The 23,292-nt window shown below is 41.5% G+C and overlaps 1 protein-coding gene across 1 annotated transcript in view; it reads right to left on the bottom strand.

Moving 5' to 3' along the window:
• INTS4 (integrator complex subunit 4) overlaps window positions 1–23,292 on the bottom strand; it is a 39,498-nt gene that overhangs the window by 12,649 nt on the left and 3,557 nt on the right. The window contains exons 3-16 of the mRNA XM_082498305.1: window positions 22,697–22,814; window positions 20,564–20,670; window positions 20,178–20,363; window positions 17,178–17,228; window positions 16,455–16,543; window positions 16,070–16,190; window positions 15,478–15,549; window positions 14,266–14,440; window positions 11,241–11,446; window positions 7,705–7,847; window positions 6,536–6,651; window positions 4,424–4,557; window positions 3,481–3,638; window positions 657–750 (exon numbers count right to left, since the gene is read on the bottom strand). Of these exons, the coding sequence (XP_082354431.1) occupies window positions 657–750; window positions 3,481–3,638; window positions 4,424–4,557; window positions 6,536–6,651; window positions 7,705–7,847; window positions 11,241–11,446; window positions 14,266–14,440; window positions 15,478–15,549; window positions 16,070–16,190; window positions 16,455–16,543; window positions 17,178–17,228; window positions 20,178–20,363; window positions 20,564–20,670; window positions 22,697–22,814 (1,770 nt within the window). The remainder of the gene's footprint in view (window positions 1–656; window positions 751–3,480; window positions 3,639–4,423; window positions 4,558–6,535; window positions 6,652–7,704; window positions 7,848–11,240; window positions 11,447–14,265; window positions 14,441–15,477; window positions 15,550–16,069; window positions 16,191–16,454; window positions 16,544–17,177; window positions 17,229–20,177; window positions 20,364–20,563; window positions 20,671–22,696; window positions 22,815–23,292) is intronic.

Genomic DNA, 23,292 nt, shown 5'->3' with positions numbered 1-23,292 from the left:
AAAACCTAAAGAATGCCAGGAGACTAACTTAAATACCAGCTGATAGTTCGAGAAGTGAAGCAAAATATTAGTTCCTGTTTACAGCAAGAAGTTGACTCTGAAAAGGGTTGCTGCCATGGTGTCAAAGCAACCACTTCATCTGCTAATGCCAAACAGATAGATCATTTCAGCACTGTAAAAGAAAGCACGACTGATATTTTGCGCTATCAAGTCTAAAGAATTCCTTTGGCATTAGCGCCAAAAAAAAGCTGTCTACAAAAACATTGTCTACAAAAACTGCCCTTATAGCAGCAGTTTAGCAAAAAGCATTCCGGTGGGCCCTAGCAAAGAAAAGTTACTCTCATAACAAAAGGCTACACAGTAGTTGCCTCCATTGTGCTTTCTGTCAGAAAATAAACTCTGCGCTGCCAAAATGCACATGAACCAACATAATCCCTAGGTACAACAGCAGAGATCTGCACTGGCATACTCATTGGCAAAGTTACTGCATAAATTATTTGCCACAGAAGGGAAGCAGGAGTATCAGAAATCCATGGAATCTGCACTTTCATCACACATCAGTTTTCAGCACAAACATCGAAACATGGAAGTGCACCACTAAGATGGATTGAGGGCATTTTTGAAGAACAGCCCAAAAAACCCAAATGAAGTCAAACCTTGATGAGGAGCAGCTGACACTGAAGGTAAGTTGCAGTGAAATCTGCCATCCCTGCCAGTTCTGACTGCAGTTCTCCAAGCCTCTGAAGGTCACTGAAGCATGTAGGGGGGAAAAAAAAAAAAAAAAAGGAAAAATAAAACCACCATTGAGACAGCAAGTTAATCTAAACGCATTCGGAATGCAGCAACAGCAATGATGAAGCCAGCTATTTCTGCATCTTGCTTTTTCTTATCCTCAGAACCAGCACCAGAAACAGTAGCGAAACACACACTACAAAAGAGTTTGCACCTTGGGACGTGGCATCTCCTTTCTTCCTGGAGGCTCACATGAGCACAGCAGTGGAAGCAGCGAGTCTGTCAACCCACATTACTCCGCAGCCCTATGGGAACCATACAGCATAGCAGTTCCAGATTTAACTTAAAACACTCCAGCCTTCTACAGCAGCTAACGACCCATTTGTGTTACACTGCTGGGAAATCTAACTATTCACGTTGGCTAGGAAAGGTTGTTTGGAACGCGTCGGGCTCAGGCAACCACGCGTATTTGAAATATAGCTGCATTTGTAAAGCAAGCTGAAATCTGATGTACTGATATTTGCCCAAGTAGCTGCTGTGTGCGGTCTGCTGTAAGTATTTCTTGTAAATCACACCGCAATAGAAGTAGCTTTTAACTTCACACACACACACACAAAAAAGACAGCAGTTAATGGAACTCAAAAAAGCTTTAGTTCTCTATTCTTAAACATGTTTTAAAATCAAAAGTGTGTATTAAGAAAACAAAACTCATTTGTTGTTACAGAACTGAAAATAGGTTGGATGATGTGGATTCAACATGTCTCTGTTCTTCTCTGTGTTTTGCTTTGATCCAAAGTGCACCAAAATTGTCACTCTACTTCCACGTTTCCTACAGTATTATAAGAAAAAGAATGCTTTTTCCTTCAGATGACCCTTTCTTGTTCTTTATTTTAGATTTATCTTCAAAGTTTAAGAATTGCATCATAAATGTGGTTTTGCCAAACCTGAGTGCTCCCGCACTCCAACGAAATCCATGAGATTATCTGTATAATTTGCAGCCATACAAAATCTCTCCTAAGCAGAGGGGCTGTGCCTTCCTTCAATGCAACAACAGTAAAGCCAGCCTGAGCCCCGCACAGTGACTCTATTTCATCTTTCCCCAGAGAGAAAAGAACAGACTCCTGGGCGCTTAATTCCCATGTCATACTTAATGCATCACAACACACTAACAGGGAACAGGATGTCATCTCTCAGCTAACAGCTAGGCAGAGATTCTATTTCCCAGTCTCCTACAGTTCCCAATTCCGCTAATTCTATTTCCTTGCAAATTTTAAACAGATTTCAACATCCCTGCAAGACAAAAAAAAATTCCTGTTGTATAGAAGGAGAAACTAAACCACAAAGACTGATTTGCTAAAAAGCCTGTCTTGCAGTTTCAGCTGCAGAGCCTGGGGGGAGAGCATCAGGCTTGAGCGTGGTTAGAAATGTAAATCCCACATAGACACCAGCTCCACGAGGTCTGCTCCACTTCCCCTGATGACAATAATGACAAAGGAGGAGGGTGTTATGTTCCACCGCAGAATCCACTGTTGCGAGCTTCTTCTATCCCTCTCCTCTCAGCAACCAAATTGTTGGTGCAGGGAACTCTTGACCTCTGCAAAATAACCTCTAACACTTTTTTGTTTGTTTTTGTCTTAAATCCTCCCTTCTCTTAAGGGTTGGAAAAGGGCAGCTGGTTTATTACAGTTCCTGGGTGGTGATCCCAAGAGGAAAAAAAGACAAGCTAATAAATTCCATTAACTCCAATGCATTACTGTCCTTTACTGCATATAGGTCACACACGCAGCCATCTCCGACACGATTCCTACGCTCAAAATCAAAAACATCCACAGCCTGTGAGGTTTCCAGACTTTCATCATGCCTATAAGATTCTGGATGATCTGCCAAGAGATTACCTTTTTCAAGTATTTAGTGCATTAAATGCTTTGAGGCTATGTTTTAGGCTGCACGTAGTAGCTTCAGAACAGCTGAGGACAAACCATATAGTTTTCACAGCTGGGTCTTCAGTGAGGAGCACACTGTTTATTTGCCACCGCAGGTGGGCGTGAAAGCGATTTACGGCTACACATACAGAAGAGGCAGCTATTTTGGTGGAAGGAAAAGAAATGAAAGCTTTTTGGAATTCCATATGCCAAACAAAGCATTTTCGATTGTTTTTCTAACTCTCAAAATAAGGCTCTTTTCGTCTTTCCAAGCAGAGGAATCATATTGAAAGAATCCTTTTCAAGTGTTTTGTTTGTGTAAATCAGTCCAGAGATGAAATGGAAGAGGCAGCATAAAAACCTCATTCAGAAGCCATACTGTACACCTTTATCTATACAACAGCAGACAGCAACATGCAATAATATTGTCTATTCCAGGAAAATCTCTGATTTTCAAACTGATGAAGAATGCCAAAGTCCTTTATAAGCAGCAATAAGAACCCAACAAAGCAGGTCCTCTTCCGCTGAATAAATGGCCACAGGACCTGGAAATTAAAAGAGCAAAGGGGACAACCTCTCTCTTCCCACAAAAATAAAACAAAAGAAACCCCAAAACCCTGAGCACGTGCGTTAAAAATAATATGATCAAAACGAGGGAGACAGAGAACTAAGAATACCTTTTCATCACAATGCTCTCTACAAGAAGGCTCAGACTAAGCATCCAATGGCAAAGTACAACACTGATATGCACAAGCAAAGCACCTGCTTCAGAGAAATTAGTAATCCCGACTGATCTCCCCATGAACAGGTCAGCTTGCAGCCTTACCGGATGGTAAATTCCAGCAGCTCCTGTATGCCCTGCGGGTCAAGGTGCTGAAGGTTGTAAACCCTCTCCAGGCTTTGATGCAAGAACTGCTGGGAAGGATCTTCGTGTGGCGTGATACTGGGAGAGACAGGGGAGGACAGCAGCTTTCTACCCGGCAACTAAGCAAGAAGAAACACGTGCACACAGAAAAGTCCAACACAAGTAACAACATGGCAAAATGCTGCCGCTTCATTTAACAACTTCCAATTGAGAGCTCTGATTTATTTCTCAAATTCAAAATTTATATCACAGATTTCAAGTCTACATCTTTTATCTTTGTTAGTTAATACTCTCCATTTCATAATCCACTTGCAGCTACAGATCTTCAGGTTAAACTTCAACATCCCTTTGAGGAAGACATCTTCCTCGTTTACTAACAATGACACCACGAAGTGAAGGGAAGTCCAAGACCACATAAACCGCAATTCATTTTATGAGCTGTAATATGACTTATGAGCAACTTCAGTCCCACCTGTACTTCCATGCAGGAAAAAAAAGCATTTCAAAGCAGCAGAGAACATCTCACCCACGAGTAACCCAATTAGGAAGGACACAAGTAAAATGTTGGAAGATCTACAAAGCTCTCCTTCCCCACACAGTGAGAGCTACAGAAAGCTCCCAGGAATCCTGCACTCCCAGTATTCTTTCCTAACCAGCAAACCATGTGCTATTCTCACTTGAGAGCAATAATATTATTATTCTCCCCAAAATATTACAAAATCCATATTGTAACAATTTAATTTTTGGCTCTCCTTATTTAATGTATATTTCAATATTTATTCGCTTGGACCTTGGGAGAAAAAAAAACTTTTAGAATCCAAGTGTTACACACAAACAGACATAGAAGAGACCAGCAACATTTGTAACCAAGTGACAAAGTGCAAACCAAAGCTGTTCAACTTACTCTTAATGGAGGGACCAGATGAGAGAGACTGTCCCGAAGATAGGCGTAATGTCTGAATGTATGATCAGAGAAGAGGGCAGGCATTGTTGGGCAACTTTTAGCAGCATTAAAAATCAGAACCAGAACAGCAATGTCTAGTGAAAGAGATTGTTAAAGAAAAATAAACACCAGCAAGAAGAGCTCCTTGGGGATGGCAAGTTAAAACAACAACTCAATAACCCTTTCTTTGCTGGAGATTGTTTAGGAAGTTTTTTTTCACAGTTGGAGATCACTGAGCAAAACCAAAGAGGCAGCTGTCTGAGCAGATGAAAACAAACTGCAAAGCACAAATATTACAGGATGAGCCATATTGGAGGAAGGATGTTAATGCCAACGTGGGATGGCTCAGAGGCGACACAAAGGATAGGAGCCAGGGATTATAAATGCAGAACATGCTCATTAGGCGGAGTTTCACTCTTCCTCAAAGCTGACTCGGTGCTTACCAGTGTGGTACCCAAACACCACCTAAAATTAAACATTTACCCCTGAGTCTTTGAAAATTGCTTCATTTCCTATGATGCCCTGAAAAACATCCCTTTTACACAGACTTAAAACAAACCAAAGAATCGAGCAGGGGAAGATGATTCTGGAATGGAACACAACATTTTCACAGTCTGAGTGACCGAAAAAAAGCCAAAGGCTTTAATCAGTTAGTCCAAAGGCTGGGGCACCCACGTGCAACAGGGTTGACCCCAAATGTAAGATCTCTAACAGAAAAGTGTGAAAGGATCCCAATGCAAAGCTTATGCTCATCTGGGCACTCGCCTGCATGGGGAAGAAGTAGGTTCAGCCACAGAAGGGACTGAATCCATGGCTCTCACCTCCTGAGAAATCTTCTGCATCCGCTGGCTGCCAAGCATAAAGGTTTCCACTTGACAGACCAATTTCTCCTCTTTACCCAAAATCTGTTCCAAATTTTCAGCTGAAGCTACTCAACTAACCTGAATTAAATTTGCTAAGTACTTTGAATCAAACAAAGCCATGTTTTTAATTGACAGTTTACACTGGAAATGTACCATTCACATCTACCTTGTAGTTTCTGGTTCCCAGGCCTGTCTTCAGATAATGTATCTCCATAAAACTTGGGGGGAAATTACCTCCAGAACATTCTTTAAAATAATATTCTTTTGTTCAGGGTGAGAAGGCGCGGTGAGCTAAGTAACAGCTTTCTCCCCACCCCAATGTTCCTTCAATTCTCAACTCACAGGACAAATTTATTCAACCATTTGATTATGGATGAATCTTTCTCTTCACCCGATCCTATCCCTTTTCAATTCTCACAAGGTATTTATTTAATCTGTATAGAATTTCTAGCTGATGGCCTGGGACTGGTAAGAGAAATAAAGAGTATCTCCACAGAGGAAAAGAGTTGTTCCAGTCTAACATGTCTCAGCATGCATCAGAAATAACATTACATTCTGCAATCACCCAGAAGGGAAGCAAAGAGAATGAACAATGGAAAAATAGGACTTTGCACTTCCAAAGCATCTCCTATTGTTAAAAGATAATGGTTTTACAATAATAGTTTGTATTCTAAAGAACTAGAAGAGCTAATGTTAATATAAGGATTTCTGATTTTGAATTGTTTCAAAAAGATGATAAATTTCTAGCATTACAGGGTTTTAGCCACTGCTGTACTCAGAGAGGGTGCTGTTCTGTATTCTGCACAACAGTGAGGATAGGAGTTTTATCTAAAACGGAAACAGACAAGGAAAACCACGCTTTAGCTTTTAAGTGAGAAGAATCTTCAAAATTAGTGCAAACTAGACAAATGTTTTCACATCAAAGGACTCATCTGCAATGCCTAAACCTTGACAAATTGCTTGATAAACAGATTATTCATCACAGCATTAAAAAAGGCCAATTATACCACATTGGTATTTATCAAGATGGTTCCAGATAACAGTTATGCCATCACTTGCTGGCTAATAAAACTAAGCGGCAAAGAAATTCAGAAATAGCTACAGGATCGTCTGCTACAGTTTAAAAAGGTTTAACAAATGTGAGCATCAGGAAAATATGAATAAAATCTATTACAGTCAAAACGATTAACTGGCTTCATTAAAAAGATACAGGCTGGGTCATCCATGTCTGGTTCCGGAGTGTCAAAAAACGGATGTGTGCTCAGCAGCTCTGGGACTAACGGAAGCACCAAAGTGGGATGCCGGCTTCCCAAGAACTTCAAGCACCTGAAGATACACAGATTGAAATACTTCTTCATAAAACGTACATTGCAAATTACAACACTTTAAAGTATTATTACTTTATGTTGCAGCGGCACTTTGAGGTGCTGATCAGCATCAAAATCCTACTGTCCAAGTGTATGGATAAACTCATGGAAATGCCATCTCTTCACAGGTGAGTATATCCATTAATATTTGGTAGGATCCAAAAAAACTAAGAGGACAGCTTGAAAAAGCAAGCAGTAATAAAAATTGTTTATTTAAACATAATACACAAATTGTTTATTTATTTAAATGCTTAACACCTGGAGCTATACAACCCCAGAAAAGCCTTCATACTGAATGCTAACATATGAGTGTATTTTTTTCTTCAGAAATAAAGGAGTGAAGAGGTAAAAACCCAACAAAATAACAAACCCCAAGAACCCCAAACTCCCCAAACCAATGTAAGAGTACACTGGAAGACAAAGATGACTAAAATAAGTATTTCAAATAATATCCGCGAATTCTACCTTAAACTAGGTCTACTGGAGCATCCCTTCCTTCGTTGCTTCCGTCAAACAACCAAAAAACCCCCACAAAAATGTTCACTATTTTTGCTTAGACAGAAAAAATCCCTCCAACAGCACAATGCCACACAGCCAATCCACTTGTCATGACTGATATAATCAACTGCTGGTAAATATTACCATTTAATGCAGTGGCAAGTAAGCACAAAACATTAGTTGCATAGAAGAGATGAGGTTTTAAACTGCAGGTTGACTTCACCTTTTCTGGGAATGCTTTGAGTGCTTATAAGAGGGCTATTTCCAGAAGTGGTCATCAGTTCTGGATTCCCAGTACAAGTATCAACAAGCAAGAACAATGCAGAGTTTCTACATTAGTCATGAATATGTACGATGCTCAGTATAGCCACTATTCCAAATACATATAGAATAACAGGATTGCATACCTGCAATACCTGTTACCTCCTTAGCTAGCTCAATATTCGCCAAATGCCTCAATTGCTAAAAAGAACAGAAAAATAAACAGACACACAAGGACACCGAACACACTCACTTCCATATGGATTCTCTGTCCGTGGGATACTTGGTTAGGTTTTTCAGCAGCTCCACCAGTGCAAGATGGATGCCTTCTTTAGTCGAGACATTGGTGCAACACAGCAGTTCATGAAGCGCTTCCCGGATGTCCCTTGAGGAATCCTAAAAAAAAAAAAAAAAAAAACCAAAACCCACAATTAAAAAACCCCACAACCCAACCTAGACACCTTTGAGAGGGAAGATGTGCCTGCATACACATTTACTTTGAAGGCAGCAGTTCCTGTTCCTTGGCTGAATTAATACTAGAAGCACCTGACAAACAGCGCCCGTTTCTAGTTATCACAGCTAAGCACAGATGAAGCAGCAGACCAGGCAATGCTGCAGGGTCTCCTCCTGGTCTCATCCACCCACATGCTTCATTTACTGGAATGAATGGGAACTGCTTCACCGCTGACCTTCTCAAGCAGAGCAAGAATCACTATTTGGTTTGGGTGATGTTCTACCCTTAGGCACAGGCAGTAACAGAACTGGAAGGCACTGGGTAACTCAGCAAAACAATCACCAAAGACTGTTTTATCATCTTTGGAGAAGCCTTTTATCATTCAACAGCAGAAGCTTAATTCCACAAGCTTTTAACTCAGTCACCAGCCTCCAGGGGTATGTGTAAGTGTTGAGAACATGTCAATGGCTGGACAGACCAGATTGACAGTGACCACCTGTAGCATAAAGCAACTTGACCTAACTACAGGTTTATAGATGGACAATAAAAAAAAAAAAAAAAAAAAAAAAAACCACACTTATAAGTTCAGTCAGGAACTTTGTTATGATCGTACGGGATCCCTAATGTACTGCTTATAAAGTCACACTGTGCCCATTTTAATTTTTAGGCCAGGGTGACGTTGTACAGAGGAGCTTATGCAATCTCCGAGCAGTATTTTTAGAAGCGCTGTGGCCAAACTCCAGCTTAATTAATTACATTCCTTCTACCAAAACGCACCTTGCTATTCAATGTCAATGCATTATACTTCCTTGCTATCAGTGTTTGTGTGGCGCTGCTGGCTAGAAGTGAAAATTTGACAGGATACAAGAACTGGATGCGTTTCAATGGCAGATTTTATTTTATTTTTTAATTATAATTTGCTAAGTATCAACAGCTCATTCATCACTGTTTTACACAAAAGAAAAAAGAGTAGTCCTCTTGTAAAGGCTCTTAAATGACAGCCAACACAGACAAATGATCAAAGGAGGAAAGCACAGCAGAGCTTCTCAGCCGTTCCTTATTTTGGTGGTGGAACACAGACTATGACCAAAGAGAAGACGTACTCTAAGGACTGGAATGAAATGACCCTTGGGATAACATACTGTAGGTGAATTGCATGGACCACTGGAAGGGCAGTACAGAAACAGGCGAGGCAGAAGACTATGAAGGGACTAAGGGGAGAACAACTCAAGAGAAATGTAGATCAAGAACAACAGGAAAAGCAGAATACAAAGCCCTGTGAGAAAAGCAAGGAGTAGCTGGTAGTGTTATTCAAAGTCAAACCAGTTGGATGAAAACAGAAGTTATCCTCGTCCCCAATTGTTCCATATTTACATTCTCGGAACAAATTTAGGCACAAAAATTAATGCTACTTTTCCAAATCCTTTATTTTGATACTGGGAGATAAATTTTACAGAAAGCAAGCAAGCACCTTTCAGAATCCTGGGGAGGAAGAATGCAAAGCACCAGTATAGGTTAGGGACGGACCTGCTGGGAAGTAGTTCTGAGGAGAAGGATCTGGGGGTCCTAGTGGGCAGTAAATTATCCATGACCCAGCAATGTGCCCTTGTTGCCAAAAAGGCCAATGGCATCCTGGGCTGCATAGGGAAGAGTGTGGCCAGTAGGTCGAGGGAGGTCATTCTCCCCCTCTACTCTGCACTGGTGAGGCCACAACTGGAATACTGTGTCCAGTTTTGGGCTCCCCAGTTCAAGAGGGACAGGGAACTGCTGGAGCGATTCCAGCGAAGGGCAACTAAGATGATGAAGGGATTGGAGCATCTGCCTTATGAGGAAAGGCTGAGAGAGCTGGGACTCTTTAGCCTGGAGAAGAGAAGGCTGAGGGGAGACCTTATTATGGCGTACAAGTATCTAAAGGGTGGGTTGAAGGAGGATGGACCCAGGCTCTTTTCAATGGTTCCCAGTGACAGGACGAGGGGCAACGGGCACAAGTTAGAACACAGGAAGTTCCGTTCAAATACACGGAAACACTTCTTTATGGTGAGGGTGACAGAGCACTGGCACAGGCTGCCCAGGGAGGTTGTGGAGTCCACTTCTCTGGAGATTTTCAAGACCCGCCTGGATGCAGTCCCGAGTAATGTGCTCTGGGCAATCCTGCTTTAGCAGGGGAGTTGGACTAGATGATCTCTAGAGGTCCCTTCCAACTCTGAATACTGTTTCTGTGATTCCATGAATCAGACAAACCCATTAAAATGTTAATCATTCTCACATTTCAGCTATCCCGATACCTGATAATCATTATGATAATATAAGCCATAATACATGTATGATTTATCATACATGGTAGGTCAGCACAACTGTGTAAACCAGAACCCCAGTCTAACTACGAAGTTTTTATACCTTGATGCACAAGTCCCCAGCTTGAACAAACGTAGATCAACTACATAAAAATTTGAAGCGCCTAAAACTCATTGCTGCATTTGCACATTCAGATCATATTCCACAGCATTTTTTAGACTGATAAAATAAGTTGGCTAGTTTGCTTCTTCCTGGGGCACAACTGAAAGAAGCCGCTGTTGCCCTGGGTCAAGCAAACAGGAGGCAAAAAGACAGAAAGAGTGGATTTGTGGCACCGCCTGAGGCTGGGAGACTCCGCAAAAGAAGCGGAGACTTGCCTACCACATGCAGCAGAATCAAAAAAAACATGCCTTAAGGGCTATAGCTCAGCAAATAAAACAGATTTGAGGGGAAGCAGTTTGGCACAACACTGCTCACACAGCCAAAAGCTCTTCCCCCTTCCAGATCAAACCCATCAACCAGGAACAGCAGCTGACTCATGCTGTCCTGTGGATCCTTGCTGAGAACTGACTGGGAGAATGCTGGTTGGGAAAACCCAAAATTATACCGCAGAGCACACCAACATACTCTCTGAGCAGTCAGAAGAGAGATCTCAGGCCCGTGCCCTGTCTCTGCTTGGTGAGTAGAGGTGTAGCCAAAGCAGCTGAACAAAGGAAATAGAAAGAAAATGAAGTTGTGTTCAACATGAAGTGGTGCAGAGCGCTGAACCAAAAACAAGACAGAAGGAAACACACATGAGGCAACAGCACAGTGACCAAGGGAAGAGTTTTTCATCTGAAATCCATCTATTTTAAAAGTATTCTGTTGTCCTGGAGATTACAAGCTGTTAGACCTTAGGAGCCTTTTGGGGTTTTCAAAGAAGAAACAACAAAAAAGGTGGACAGTTTCAGCTCAGAGGAAGGGGCTGATTAGCATTATATAATTATAGCACCTCAAAGAAAGCAGGAATGCAATTTTTTCCTCCCTCAGGAATTTCTTACCTCCAAGACAGCTAACACAGTATCCAGCTGGTCTTCCCGCAGCGTGATGTTGTTGGAAATTTTTCTCATTGTGTGTATTGACTGCAATCTGACCTCCTCAATTTCATCATTAAACATGTCCACCAAAAAATCCAGGCATTTCTCCGCAAAAGAAGGTGAGGACTGAGCCAACATACAGAGGGCTTCAACCGCAGCAATCCGAACCTCTGTTAAAAAAAAAAAAAAGGGGGGGGGGGGGGGGGGGAATTAATTGTTAGTACTTTTTAAAAGGACATATTACTGAACAGCCAGGCCTCATATTATTCAAGGACTGGGGTAAGGACAGGAGATGCTATGGACACCCTGAGGATGATGGAGACTAAGCAGGGACCCACAGTGCCATTTGGGACCTTTTCACAGGCAAGTCTTCAAATCAAAAGCTTCACCTCTAACACAGTGTGTGCTGCTGTCGTAAGCACCTGCAGAGGTGCTGCAGAGGTCTCCTATCCAGCAATAAATATTACGTACTTCATAGCACATTACACAAGTGTAGCTATAACCCTAGTATCTTAAGCAAACTAATTTAGATAATTAAACTCTGCTTGTTTTATTCTTCCTGACACTTTAATTGCTCAGAGCACTCACTGCATTTTTAACTTGCTGTGTAGCACTTTATGAGTTCTGAAAAGCCCTGGAGTATCAGCGTTTTGGCAGTAAACAGAATGAAATTCCTCTGCTTCATGACTTTGGATTCCTCAAAAGAAAGGAAAATGGTGCCACCTAATTATTAAAATTGCTCAGAATTTAAGCAAAAAAGCATCAAAAGGTGTCCAGAGTGTATTCATACTGTAAAACATCACAGGAATTTGAGAAATACCCAAAGCTTAAGCGGAGAGGAGATTTTCTTCCCTGCAGCCATCCTCGCTAGCTTCCGTAACATTTATGTGCTGGGATCATAAAAATAAGTATTATTCTGATGTCTTGCAAACATTATTGTTTTAAATATACTTTTATTTTTCATTCAAATTAGCTCATCTTGAAAACATTTACTTAAACTCGTGTGTAGCTTTTAGGCCTATTGTTCTTTAAGAACATATTCGATTCCTGATGATTCTGATTAAGTAGAAAAATGCAAACACAGCAAGACCCCTGCTTATTCTGTAATGAAGCTTTTGTCACAACTACGAGTCTCTGTGGTCATCAAGACCAAGATATTAGGGAAGAAAACCATTTTGCCAATATTGTTTCCTAAGCTGACACACTAATTCAGATTTAAGTTACAACATGGAATTCCAGAAATGAAGCAGCGCTGCAGGTAAGGAAGAAGAGAGCTCAGCAGTATTTAAAAATGCTGCAGTGGAAGGAGAGACCTACATTATTTAAAGATCTGCATATATTCCACACCTGTCCATTTTATCAACATTATCCAATAGCACCATACTGCCACAAGACCTACAGCACAAGAAACTGGAGAATGTGTTTCACAGGTCACTGGACTGAGCCAGTGAAAAAATTTTTACTGTTAGTCAGGAAAAAACCAAAGTTGCAGTTTCAAGCTTCAGGGAGAGTTTAGCTATTAGAAAAATGGGCTTTTATTTGCAGAATTCACGGAACAATACACCAACTTTTACAACACAATCTATAGTGGTATTTTTGTTATGGTGGTTTTGTACTTTCTAATTTAGCCTCACCATTCCAGTAACATCAAAAGCAAATTCAGGAATAATATTCAGAGCTTGGCATTTTCACAGTTCTATGCAAATAGCAGCCATTCTCAATAGCCTTAAAAAAAATATAAATCTCCACTTTACCCACAGGAATGTTGGGCTGGAAAGGGTAACACGCAGACTTTCCTGAGGCCATCAGCATGGTCAATGCTACAGCCAAACTCAGGAGCTCAAGAACATCTGTGTTCCAGATTGACACTCATAATGCATCCTCTTTAAAAGAACAGATCAGATATCACCCGCTGGAAAGAGACTATGGCCTCCGAGTCCATCATAGGAAGACCACAAGAAACCAACACAATAGCACTATTGAAGGTAAATGTGACCTCAGAACGTAGGTGTTTCCATTAAAGAAAAAGAATTATCAATAACATTACTAAAGATGTAAGCAAGACCTCACTTGAAATTTAAGCACCTGAAAACATACAGACCCAGTCACCAATTTTCAAGAACAATGCGTTCTAGCTGGCCAAGAAGAAAGCTTTTATAGCCGCAGAGACTAAAAGGAGCCTAGCCTGTTTAGCCCCCTGCAAAACAAAAGCTGTCTATTAATTCATTAGGGAAACCAATCCCCGACAGAACCAACAACTACTTAATCTGGAACCTACCACTGGCTAAGAACAAACGGGCTTAAATTGGCTATAGATAAAATTGGGTTGGAAATTAGGAAAAGAAAAACTTCTGTTTGTTGGAGCTGGCGGATTCCGAAATATTTTGAAAAATATGTGGGTTTGTCTCCACTAGTTCTAGTGTTCTGCTGCTATGTTTACAAAATGAACAATTACTGGACTCCATGGACACAGCGTCATGTTTTAAACAACGAGTTCTACAAATCTTGATTTTCCTTCTTGCAGAGAAAACACCTCTTTCAAACAGCAGCAACTAATGTTGCCAATTTAGAGCCATATGCAACTGTTAAACTTAAGCCAATAAAAAAATAATCCCAGTGGCTTTCTGAATAACAGAAGCAACCACTTCTTACCAGATATTTTACTAAAGCTTTACCATTTATAGGAAGCTAACTGTTTTTGGCTACTTAATGGAACATTTCTATCCAAAATTCTGTGCAGCAGTGTAGCAGCTCTGAAACAAATGCCATATCAGAGATCACAATGGAACAAAACCCCACCAGCCTGAAATCCACAATTCGTTAAAAAAACAACACACAATAGCCAAGCGATCTATTTTGACACCAAAAAAAACCCAAAACAAACAAAAAAAAACAACAAACCCACAAACCCCAAACCAAACAACCAAAAAAGCTTATCAGCCAGCACACATCTCCTCCTTTAGTCATTCCATAATAATTTAATACTTACCATACATCTCGTCTTCCAGGCCATGAACAAAGGCCCCACAAGCTCCCGATTCGATCAAATTTACAGCACCTGTATCGATTTCTTCTTTGGGAGCATCATCTCCCCATTTTCTGCCACTTGAAAACTCCCCGGAGCTGTAGAGTTCTTTGGCTCTTTCATGCGCAGTGCGCTTCCTCTGTCCAAACAAGTTTTTCAGTTACAACCATGGTAAATTTTAAATACAACGGAACAAAATATTAAGTGTTTTTTCTGGATTTGAAAATAGATGTAGCTAGAGGCTTAGACATTGACAGAGACAGGCAAATGCTAAGAAAAGCAAATACCGCCTTCTCTTCTATGAATATTTCTAATTGCCAGTAACTCTTTGTACTTTTAATTTTGGGACAGGATAATAACTAATATATTTTAATTAACATATTCTTAGACATTCTTTATAAGAACAGCCAAACCAGCTCAGAAGAAAAGCCTGTCTAGTTAAGTATCCAATAAGTGATCTGCAAAAACAGGTGCTATCACTTTGCAGTTCAACTTGTTAAACTGCCATTAAATACTTTAATGACTATCAATACTATAGAGAGTTCAGCAATGTGTAAAATGCGATATTCATTCACCGTGCTTGCCCTCTTTTCCCCCCCACGCTGTAAGGGAAGCCGGGCAGCACTTTCTTTAATAGACTTGACAAAGCAGCCCACAAAAACTAGCAGCTCTAGCTTCATTGTTCTTTTGTAGACAGAAAAACCGAACATAATACCTCAAGCGAGTTGCTAAAGGAAGGAATTTTAGTGAGAAGTTTTGCTCTCAGGGCTCAGGAGTCCCAGCTGTTAGCTACCCACGTCTCCTGAAATGTCTAGGTCTACTGGTGAGATCTTGCAGGACGTTTCCATAAGCTTGCTCCCCAAACCAGGATGAGATCATTCCGAACACAATAAATGAAGCTTTTAGCCAAAAGGCTGCCAGAAGAACACAAACGTTTACCTCTCATCTGCGAAACCTGAATAGCCTAGAGCTGTTTATTACATGCTCAGCTACTGAAATCTAAAACTAGCAATTGCTTCATTGACTTGAATCTAAAAGAAAACCTGTCATCATCAATTAACTCCCAGCAGCCCTGGGGCAAGGACACAGTAAACAAACACACTCAAACATTAACATACCTGTTGTGGGATTTTAGTACACTACACACAGTAAAAACAAACCCAATCATTTACATACCCTCAGATCCGACATGAGCTTCTTGTCAAGGGTCTGCTCTAAGAAATGGGAGCTAACTTGTTGCATAGAACCCTAAACCACAAAAAAAAAAAAGAAAAAAACATCAGAAGAAAGAAACAGGATTATTCTAAATTACACCATGTAATTTCCTGATTTATCCCAACATGGCGTTCAATCTTATCTACTCATTCCAATAGCTTCATACAATGCTTGACACTACCATATGTCAGAGTCTAAAGAATTTTACGTAAGACAGTCAGAACATCTTACTTTTCCACTGAGGTTAATATGGTCTTTGTTGAGTGCATGTGGTTTATATGTCCTGTGCTGGAAAAGTAGGGGGAGGGAATTACAAAAAGTACTTGTTTTTTTCTGGGATGCCCAACCCTCTACTTGCAACGAAAGAATCACTGCAGAGTTCAGCTGAGAAACTTTTGGGTTGCCTCAACCTCTCTCATTTCTTTCTTCTCAGAATTTTGGTAGAAATTTACCTATACAGTTTTTAAACATCCTCCCGTTTCTTTTCAAATATATGCAAAAGGTAAAGTAACACAAGATGAACTATTTTCAAACAGAAAAGAACGCAACTTACCAATAACTTAGCAGCTTGTACTCTAACAACCCAGGAACCATCACTAACCATATGACAAATTTTTCCAAATGCATCATCAACCAAGCGAATTTCTTCATTAGAAGAAGGAATCGGGACGATGCTAACACACAGAAACATAAATCAGTATGCTGATCTTATGTCATGCGGGATGGCATTAAGCAAGAAACAACTATGCTGACTTCCTATGGATGTGCAACAAGTACCAGGAACCAAAACTTCATTTGGATCAGTGCATTATCAAGTATCAGCAATTTGCACACATCAGTTTTCTAACAGTTTCTCCTGAGACTTACTAGCACAAAACTCTCAAGATCAGGATAATTACTATGCCAATACTTTGAGTCATTTTCCATACAGTACATACCTTTCAGGGTAAAGTTGACTGAGGACCCAAATTAGCTGAACTGCAGCACTGCGCACTTGCTCGTAATCATCTGCCAACAGCTTGCAGGCCTGGAAGAAGATTCACAGTCCAGTACAACTGGAACATCTCCACCTGAGCTGTCATTCACTTCCCACAGCGCAATTAGCATCCTTACCATGAATCAGTTAGGACAGATAATAAAACTCAGTCTTCCTTTCTATTCCCTAGGATTTCCAAGTTTAATTAGGTAGACTAGTCCTAATAAAGTCAATCAGGCACATGCTGTAGAACTCCAGAATTGCCTGCACTACGCAGGAAGCACGAAATGTGAATCTGTAGTAGGACTAATTTGAGACAGGCTTCAGCTGCGCTACCTTATTGACGTAACAAACATAGGTTTCACCTGCACTCTCCAACAAACAAGGGTTTAAGACTCCAAGATTGCCAGATGACAGTAATAATTACATATTCCCATTATTATCTCCCCCTAAAAACAATATATTCCAATCAAAGCATACTCTTTAGCGTGTTTAAGCACAACAAGATGCAGAACAGATTTTTATTTCCACTGGCATAGGGCAATAGGGAATACAGACATCCTAAGTGCAAAATACTCCACCTCTGTTCAGCGCCCTCCACCCCTCAAAGCACACTGTCACAGAATCTAACAAGCAAGATATGCAAACAAGTACAAAATAAATACAAATTAATACAAGGTTTTACCTGACTGTAAATAGCCTGCTGTAATTTTAATCCTCTTTCATGAAGCTGCAGCTACAGGAAAAAAAAAAAAAAAAAAAAGAAAAACACAAGAACGTATAACTACAGGTTTAAGGGACACTAAGTTTTCACCACTGTCTTTTCTGCTTTGAGTAAACTTGCTTGCATTTCTTGGTTGTTGCTATAACTAAAATATTTCGTTATTTTGGACATAAGTATTTTAAATAATAATTTTGATTTCAGTATAATTTTTTTAAACTTCACAGCCATTCATACTTTGACTGATTAGGAAAATACAATTTATATAAAATACACCGCCTGTCCATTCTCCCAACCTTCAAACAATCGTTTAGTGTTAGTCATGTTCAACTACAATTACAATAGACAAATCTTCAAAAGAATTAGTTTAATACCACTCCTGAAACATGGACCCAAAAGTAGCATTGCCAATGAATTTTCATGCCCTGTAAGCCTTTTCCATTACCAAAACAGATGAATAGCAAAAACTATACTATTAAACATTGTTTTTATCTGGAATAAAGTAACATCATGAATCTGACTTACAAACAAAGGGATAATATCTGGTTGAATACGGTCAACAAGAAACTGTTGCTTTTCTATATCCACTTCTTCAAAGTACAACAAGCCAGTTACAAAATTAAAGAAGAAAACCCACAAACCCAGTAGCAAGGAAAACCACGATCAAGAACCCTAGAAGTGGTTAGTGACCCTGAATTTATCTGGGGTGTTCCCGTGCTTCAAATGAAGGAAAGACAGTTGTCTTTGCATTGTAATTATAGAAGCATAGAATGGTTTTGGTTGGAAAGGACCTTGAAGATCATCAAGTTCCAACCCCCCTGCCATAAGCAGGGACACCTCCCACCAGACCAGGTTGCCCAAGGCCACGTCCAGCCTGGCCTTGAACACCTCCAGGGATGGGGCCTCAACAACCTCTCTGGGCAACCTGTTCCACTGCCTCACCACCCTCACAGTGAAAAACTTCTTCCCAATCTTTAATCTGAACCTGCCCTCTTCCAGTTTAAAGCCATTCCCCCTCGTCCTATCACTACATGCCCTAGTAAAAAGTCCTTCCCCAGCTCTCCTGTAGGCCCCCTTCAGGTACTGGAAGGCTGCAATAAGGTCTCCCTGGAGCCTTCTCTTCTCCAGGCTGAACAACCCCAACTCTTTCAGCTTCTCCTCATAGAAGAGGTGCTCCAGCCCTCGGATCATCCTCATGGCTCTCCTCTGGACGCGCTCCAGCAGGCCCATGTCCTTCTTCTGTTGGGGACTCCAGAGCTGGATGCAGTACTCCAGGTGGGGTCTCACAAGAGTGGAGTAGAGGGGCAGAATCACCTCCTTTGACCTGCTGGCCACGCTTCTTTTGATGCAGCCCAGGATACGGTTGGCTGCGTGGGCTGCGATCGCACATTGCTGGCTCATGTTGAGCTTCTCGTCAATCAGCACACCCAGGTCCTTCTCCTCAGGACTGCTCTCCAGCCATTCCCCGCCCAGCCTGGATTTGTGCTTGGGATTGCCCCGACCCAGATGTAGAACCTTGCACTTGGCCTGGTTGAACTGCATGATGTTGGCATGGGCCCACCTCTCCAGCCTGTCCAGGTCCTTCTGGATGGCACCCCTCCCCTCCAGCGTGTCTACCTTGCCAAACAGCTTGGTATCATCAGCAAACTTGCTGAGGGTGCACTCGACCCCACTGTCCATGTCGCCGACAAAGATGTCGAACAGCATGGGTCCCAGTACCAACCCCTGAGGAATGCCACTCGTCACTGCTTTCCACTTGGACATCGAGCTGTTGACTGCAACTCTTTGAGTGCGACCATCCAGCCAGTTCTTTATCCACTGAGTGGTCCATTTGTCGAATCCACATCTCTTCAATGTAGAGACCAGGATATCATGTGGGACAGTGTCAAACGCTTTGCACAAATCCAAGTAGATGACATCAGTTGGTCTTCCCTTGTCCAATGCCACTGTAACCCCTTTGTAGAAGGCCATCAAATTTGTCAGGCATTATAAATTATAAATTCAAGGTCATAAGTCTGGCTATGGATTTGGCTGAATGCCATTGTAAAAGTCACTCAAATGACTTCACAAAAATTGTACCAACAAAAATCAGAACGGAATGAAAATGAAGGGTGAGCGCAGCCTCAAGCAGAGGGGATCCCAGACAGATTCAAGTGCAACCTGATCTCCTCAAATGCATCCTGCTTCTTTCTTTGGAGTTTAGTATCATTAATTCAAATACCCTTAATTCAAATACCCTTGCTCACCATCACATTAGATGAGATGCCGTTATAAACTTTAATAATAGAAAAATAATAGAGAAATATTTAATAATAGAGAAAAATAATAGAGGTGATAGAGAAACTTCTGTATACCCACATACTCACTGGCAAGTCACATTAAGCAAAATTCTCAAGCGCGCGGTCTTTGCTTGCATTTCTGCAAAGCTAAAAGCTTCTGAAGGGTCCCCACGCTCCAGCCCACATGAAAACCAGTAAACCTCATAAACAGTTAGAGAATGCTAATCAACTTGACCATGGGGAAAAACATAAGCGTTGTTTAAAAACAAGCAAACAAAATTCTTTCTGGACTTATCACACAGGTTTTCTGTCATAAGCAGCTCTCTCTGTTGGGTGTTGGAGTACTAGTGGTTTACTGTAATTATGGTAACCAATGCTGAATCAAGAAATACAGATTTCTCACTAAAAGTAAGAGCCTACAGACACTCAAAAGAGTCAACAAATTAAGCAGCTTCTTCAGCTGAAAAAAATTGTTATGAATCACTAAGATGACCTTTGAGATCTCACATTAGTCTCATATTTCAAGACCTAGCTTATTTTTCCAGGTAATTTTGATATGGTAAATGGACTTTCACTAAGGTAATTAAATAATCTATAAATCAAACCTCTCTGGATTAGTTTGCAGTCCCCACCAGCTTCCTTATATAACCCAAACTGTTTATTCCACCATACCAGCAACACTTACCATGGCTTTTATAGCTGCAGTCCTAACACGAGGGTCCTGGTCATTAAAATGATCTCCTATTATCTTCTGGACGTCTTTGGCAGCCTGGCTTTCAACTTCTTTTGCAACACCTTTTTCCACTGGTCCAAGACAGCCAATTAACTGAAGACACTTATTTCTTACACCATGGGAAGAATCTGTCAGATGCTGTGGAAGGGAAGACAAAAAACAGATGTAACTGGATTCTTACTGTTCCTTTCACCTCTTCAAAACAGCTAATCATACTAAGATTCCTAGCAGTTAAAAAATGTTAATATTGTAACAGTTTGTTAAGTATTTAAACACTGACTACATATTTTTTCCTGTGGCAGCGATAAAAGTTTCCTGCCCCAGGGAGGCCGCCTTACCTTGCAGGCTACCTCTACCAGTCTCATCCTGACAGACGGATTCTCTGTGAGTTTTGTGCCAATCACCAACAGGGTGTCCAGCAGCTGAGCAAGGACTTGGTGAGACTCTGCAAAACAAGACAGTGAAAGGCTACGTACCTCTTTACTGAGCTTCTCACCAGCTACAGAATCACAGACTCATGCAGGTTGGAAGGTCCTCCTCAAGCTTTCTTCTTTCAAAGCCCAGAACAAGCCCAGTTCACTCAGCTTCTCCTTGCACATCAGGTATTCCAACCCCCGACACCTCAGTGGCCCTCCGCTGAACTCACTCAACCTTACTAACACGTATTTGGCACTGGGGAGCCCAAAAATGGATGCAGTATTCGAGATGTGGTCTAACCAGCACCGCATAAAGGGAAATAAACTCTTCCCTCGACCTGCTGGCTACGCTCCTGTTGATACAGCCTCATACGCAGCAAGCCTTCACTGCTGACTCATGTTTAGCCTACTCTTCACCTGGACCACCACAACATTCCTACCTCTAAATTAGACAGATAGGGGTTTGATAGATGGACTGTACAGTGGATAAGGAATTGGCTGGATATCTGCATCCAAAGAGTTACAGTCAATGGCTCAGTGTCCAAGTGGAAACCAGTAATGACTGGTGCCCCTCAAGCGTCCGTGTTGGGATCAATACTATTTACTGCCTTCATCAATGACATAGTGGGATTGAGTGCACCCTCAGCAAGTTTGCAGATGACACCAAGCTGAGTGGTGTGGCTGACATCCAGAGGAACCTGGACAGGCTCGAGAAGTGGGCCTGTATGAACCTCATGAGGTTCAACAAGGCCAAAGAAAAAGTCCTGCACCTGGGTCGGGGCAACCCCTGGTATCAATACAGGCTGTGGGATGAAGGGATTGAGAGCACCCCTCCAGAGAATTTGGTGGGTGAAAAGCTGGACATGAGCCAACAATATGCACTCACAGCCCAAAAAGCCAACCACATCCTGGGCCACATGAATAGAAGTGTGGCCAGCAAGTCAAGGGAGGTGACTCTGCCACTCTACTCCATTCTCATGAGACCCCACCTGCAGTGCTGCATCTAGTACTGTGGGGTCCCCAGCCCAGGAAAGACATGGACCTGATGGAGCAGGGCCAGAGGAGGCCACAGAAAGGATCAGAGGGCTGGAGCACCTCTGCTGTGAGGACAGGCTGAGAGAGTTGGGGTTTTCAGCCTGGAGAAGAGAAGGCTCCAGGGAGACCTTATTGCAGCCTCCCAGTACCTAAAGAAGGCTTATAAGAAAGACAGAGAGACTTTTTACAAAACCCTGTACTGACAGGACAAGGTACAACAGTTTTAAACTGAAAGAGGCTAGGTTTAGATTGGGCATAAGGAAGAAGTCTTTTACGCTGAAGGTGGTGAGATAATGGCCCAGGTTGCCCAGAGAAGTTGCGGATGCCCCATCCCTAGAAACATTCAAGGTCAGGTTGGATGGAGCTTTGAGCAATCTGATCTAGTAACCTGATCTATTGGAAGATGTCCCTGCTCATGGCAAGGGGGTTGGACTAGATGATTTTTAAAGGTCCCTTCCAACCCAAACCATTCTATGACTCCATAAATGACATTAAAATAAAATCAAACTGCATCAAGTAAAGCACGTACAAGCTGTGAATATAACATAGAAACTTACAAGTGGACTTTAATGAAGCCACAAACAGGACAACCTGTATTTTACCATCCATTACAAATTCAATGCTAATAAACTAATGCCTTCTTGCACTAGCTCTGACAAGCTGGCCTGCAGCATGGTAAGAAAAAAACTCCTTTTCAAACAACATTCCACTTTAAGCAAGACTGTCCTCTAGAACAGAGCACTTCAGAAGCAACAGCTCTCACATGGAGGCACAAAAGCAAACTTTGCGCTCCCTTAAAACAAAGGCATACAGCAGGCAGGTCTGAGGAACATTTTTCTCCTCCTCAGAACATGGAGGAGAAATGACGATGATGTCATCATCCACAAAAGCAGAAAATAAGTACTCTGAGCAACAATTCCCAATTATACACTTCAGATGTAAGGGCCTTGCCTCTGTCCTAAATGTTTAAAAGCATAATTCTTCAGGTGGTACTTGAGATCAAGGCAAAGTGAGACTTACTCTCGTTTTGAAGCGTGTTAATGGCATCATCCATAATGCAGTCTGGGGAAAATCCTGCAGTCTTCGATAACAAGCCCAGCAAGGAAGCAATCTTCAATCTCACAGAGACATCGTTCTCCTGGAAGGAAACAACAGACACCCTCATTTATTTTTGAGTTTGAAGAGCACGGAACACTACACGCAGGCAGGACCCATATATAATTCAGCATAAGGGGCTGAATTTTACTGTCAGGCTCCCTCCTCCTCCATACGCGCACAGCACGCCCCATAGAAAATTAATCATACCAGAATGTTTACGAGGCAGCTTCCAGTGCATTTCAAAATGATTCTTTTACTTGTAATTCATCAAAATTACCTTCATACTGTTTGAAAACTTAAAGTTTAAATAAATCATGTTTTCAAGATGCCAGAAAATTCATTGTTGATGTGAATATCTTTGCAAGTTTTTAATGAACAAATAGAAGGATTTTAGGAGAGGAACGGAGATTGATGGTCTCTTGACCTTTGCTAAGCAGCAGGGTCCGTAGGCTACAGAAAACAACTGTTTCTCTTAATGGTGGGGAAGAATCCTGTCAATCTGACAGGAAAAATAAAGA

Source organism: Vanellus vanellus (genome assembly GCF_965231255.1).
Source record: "Vanellus vanellus genome assembly, chromosome: 1".
Classification (NCBI taxonomy): Eukaryota; Metazoa; Chordata; class Aves; order Charadriiformes; family Charadriidae; genus Vanellus; species Vanellus vanellus.
The sequence above is the reverse complement of the archived record's forward strand: the minus strand, read 5'-3'. Positions and strand labels throughout refer to the sequence as shown.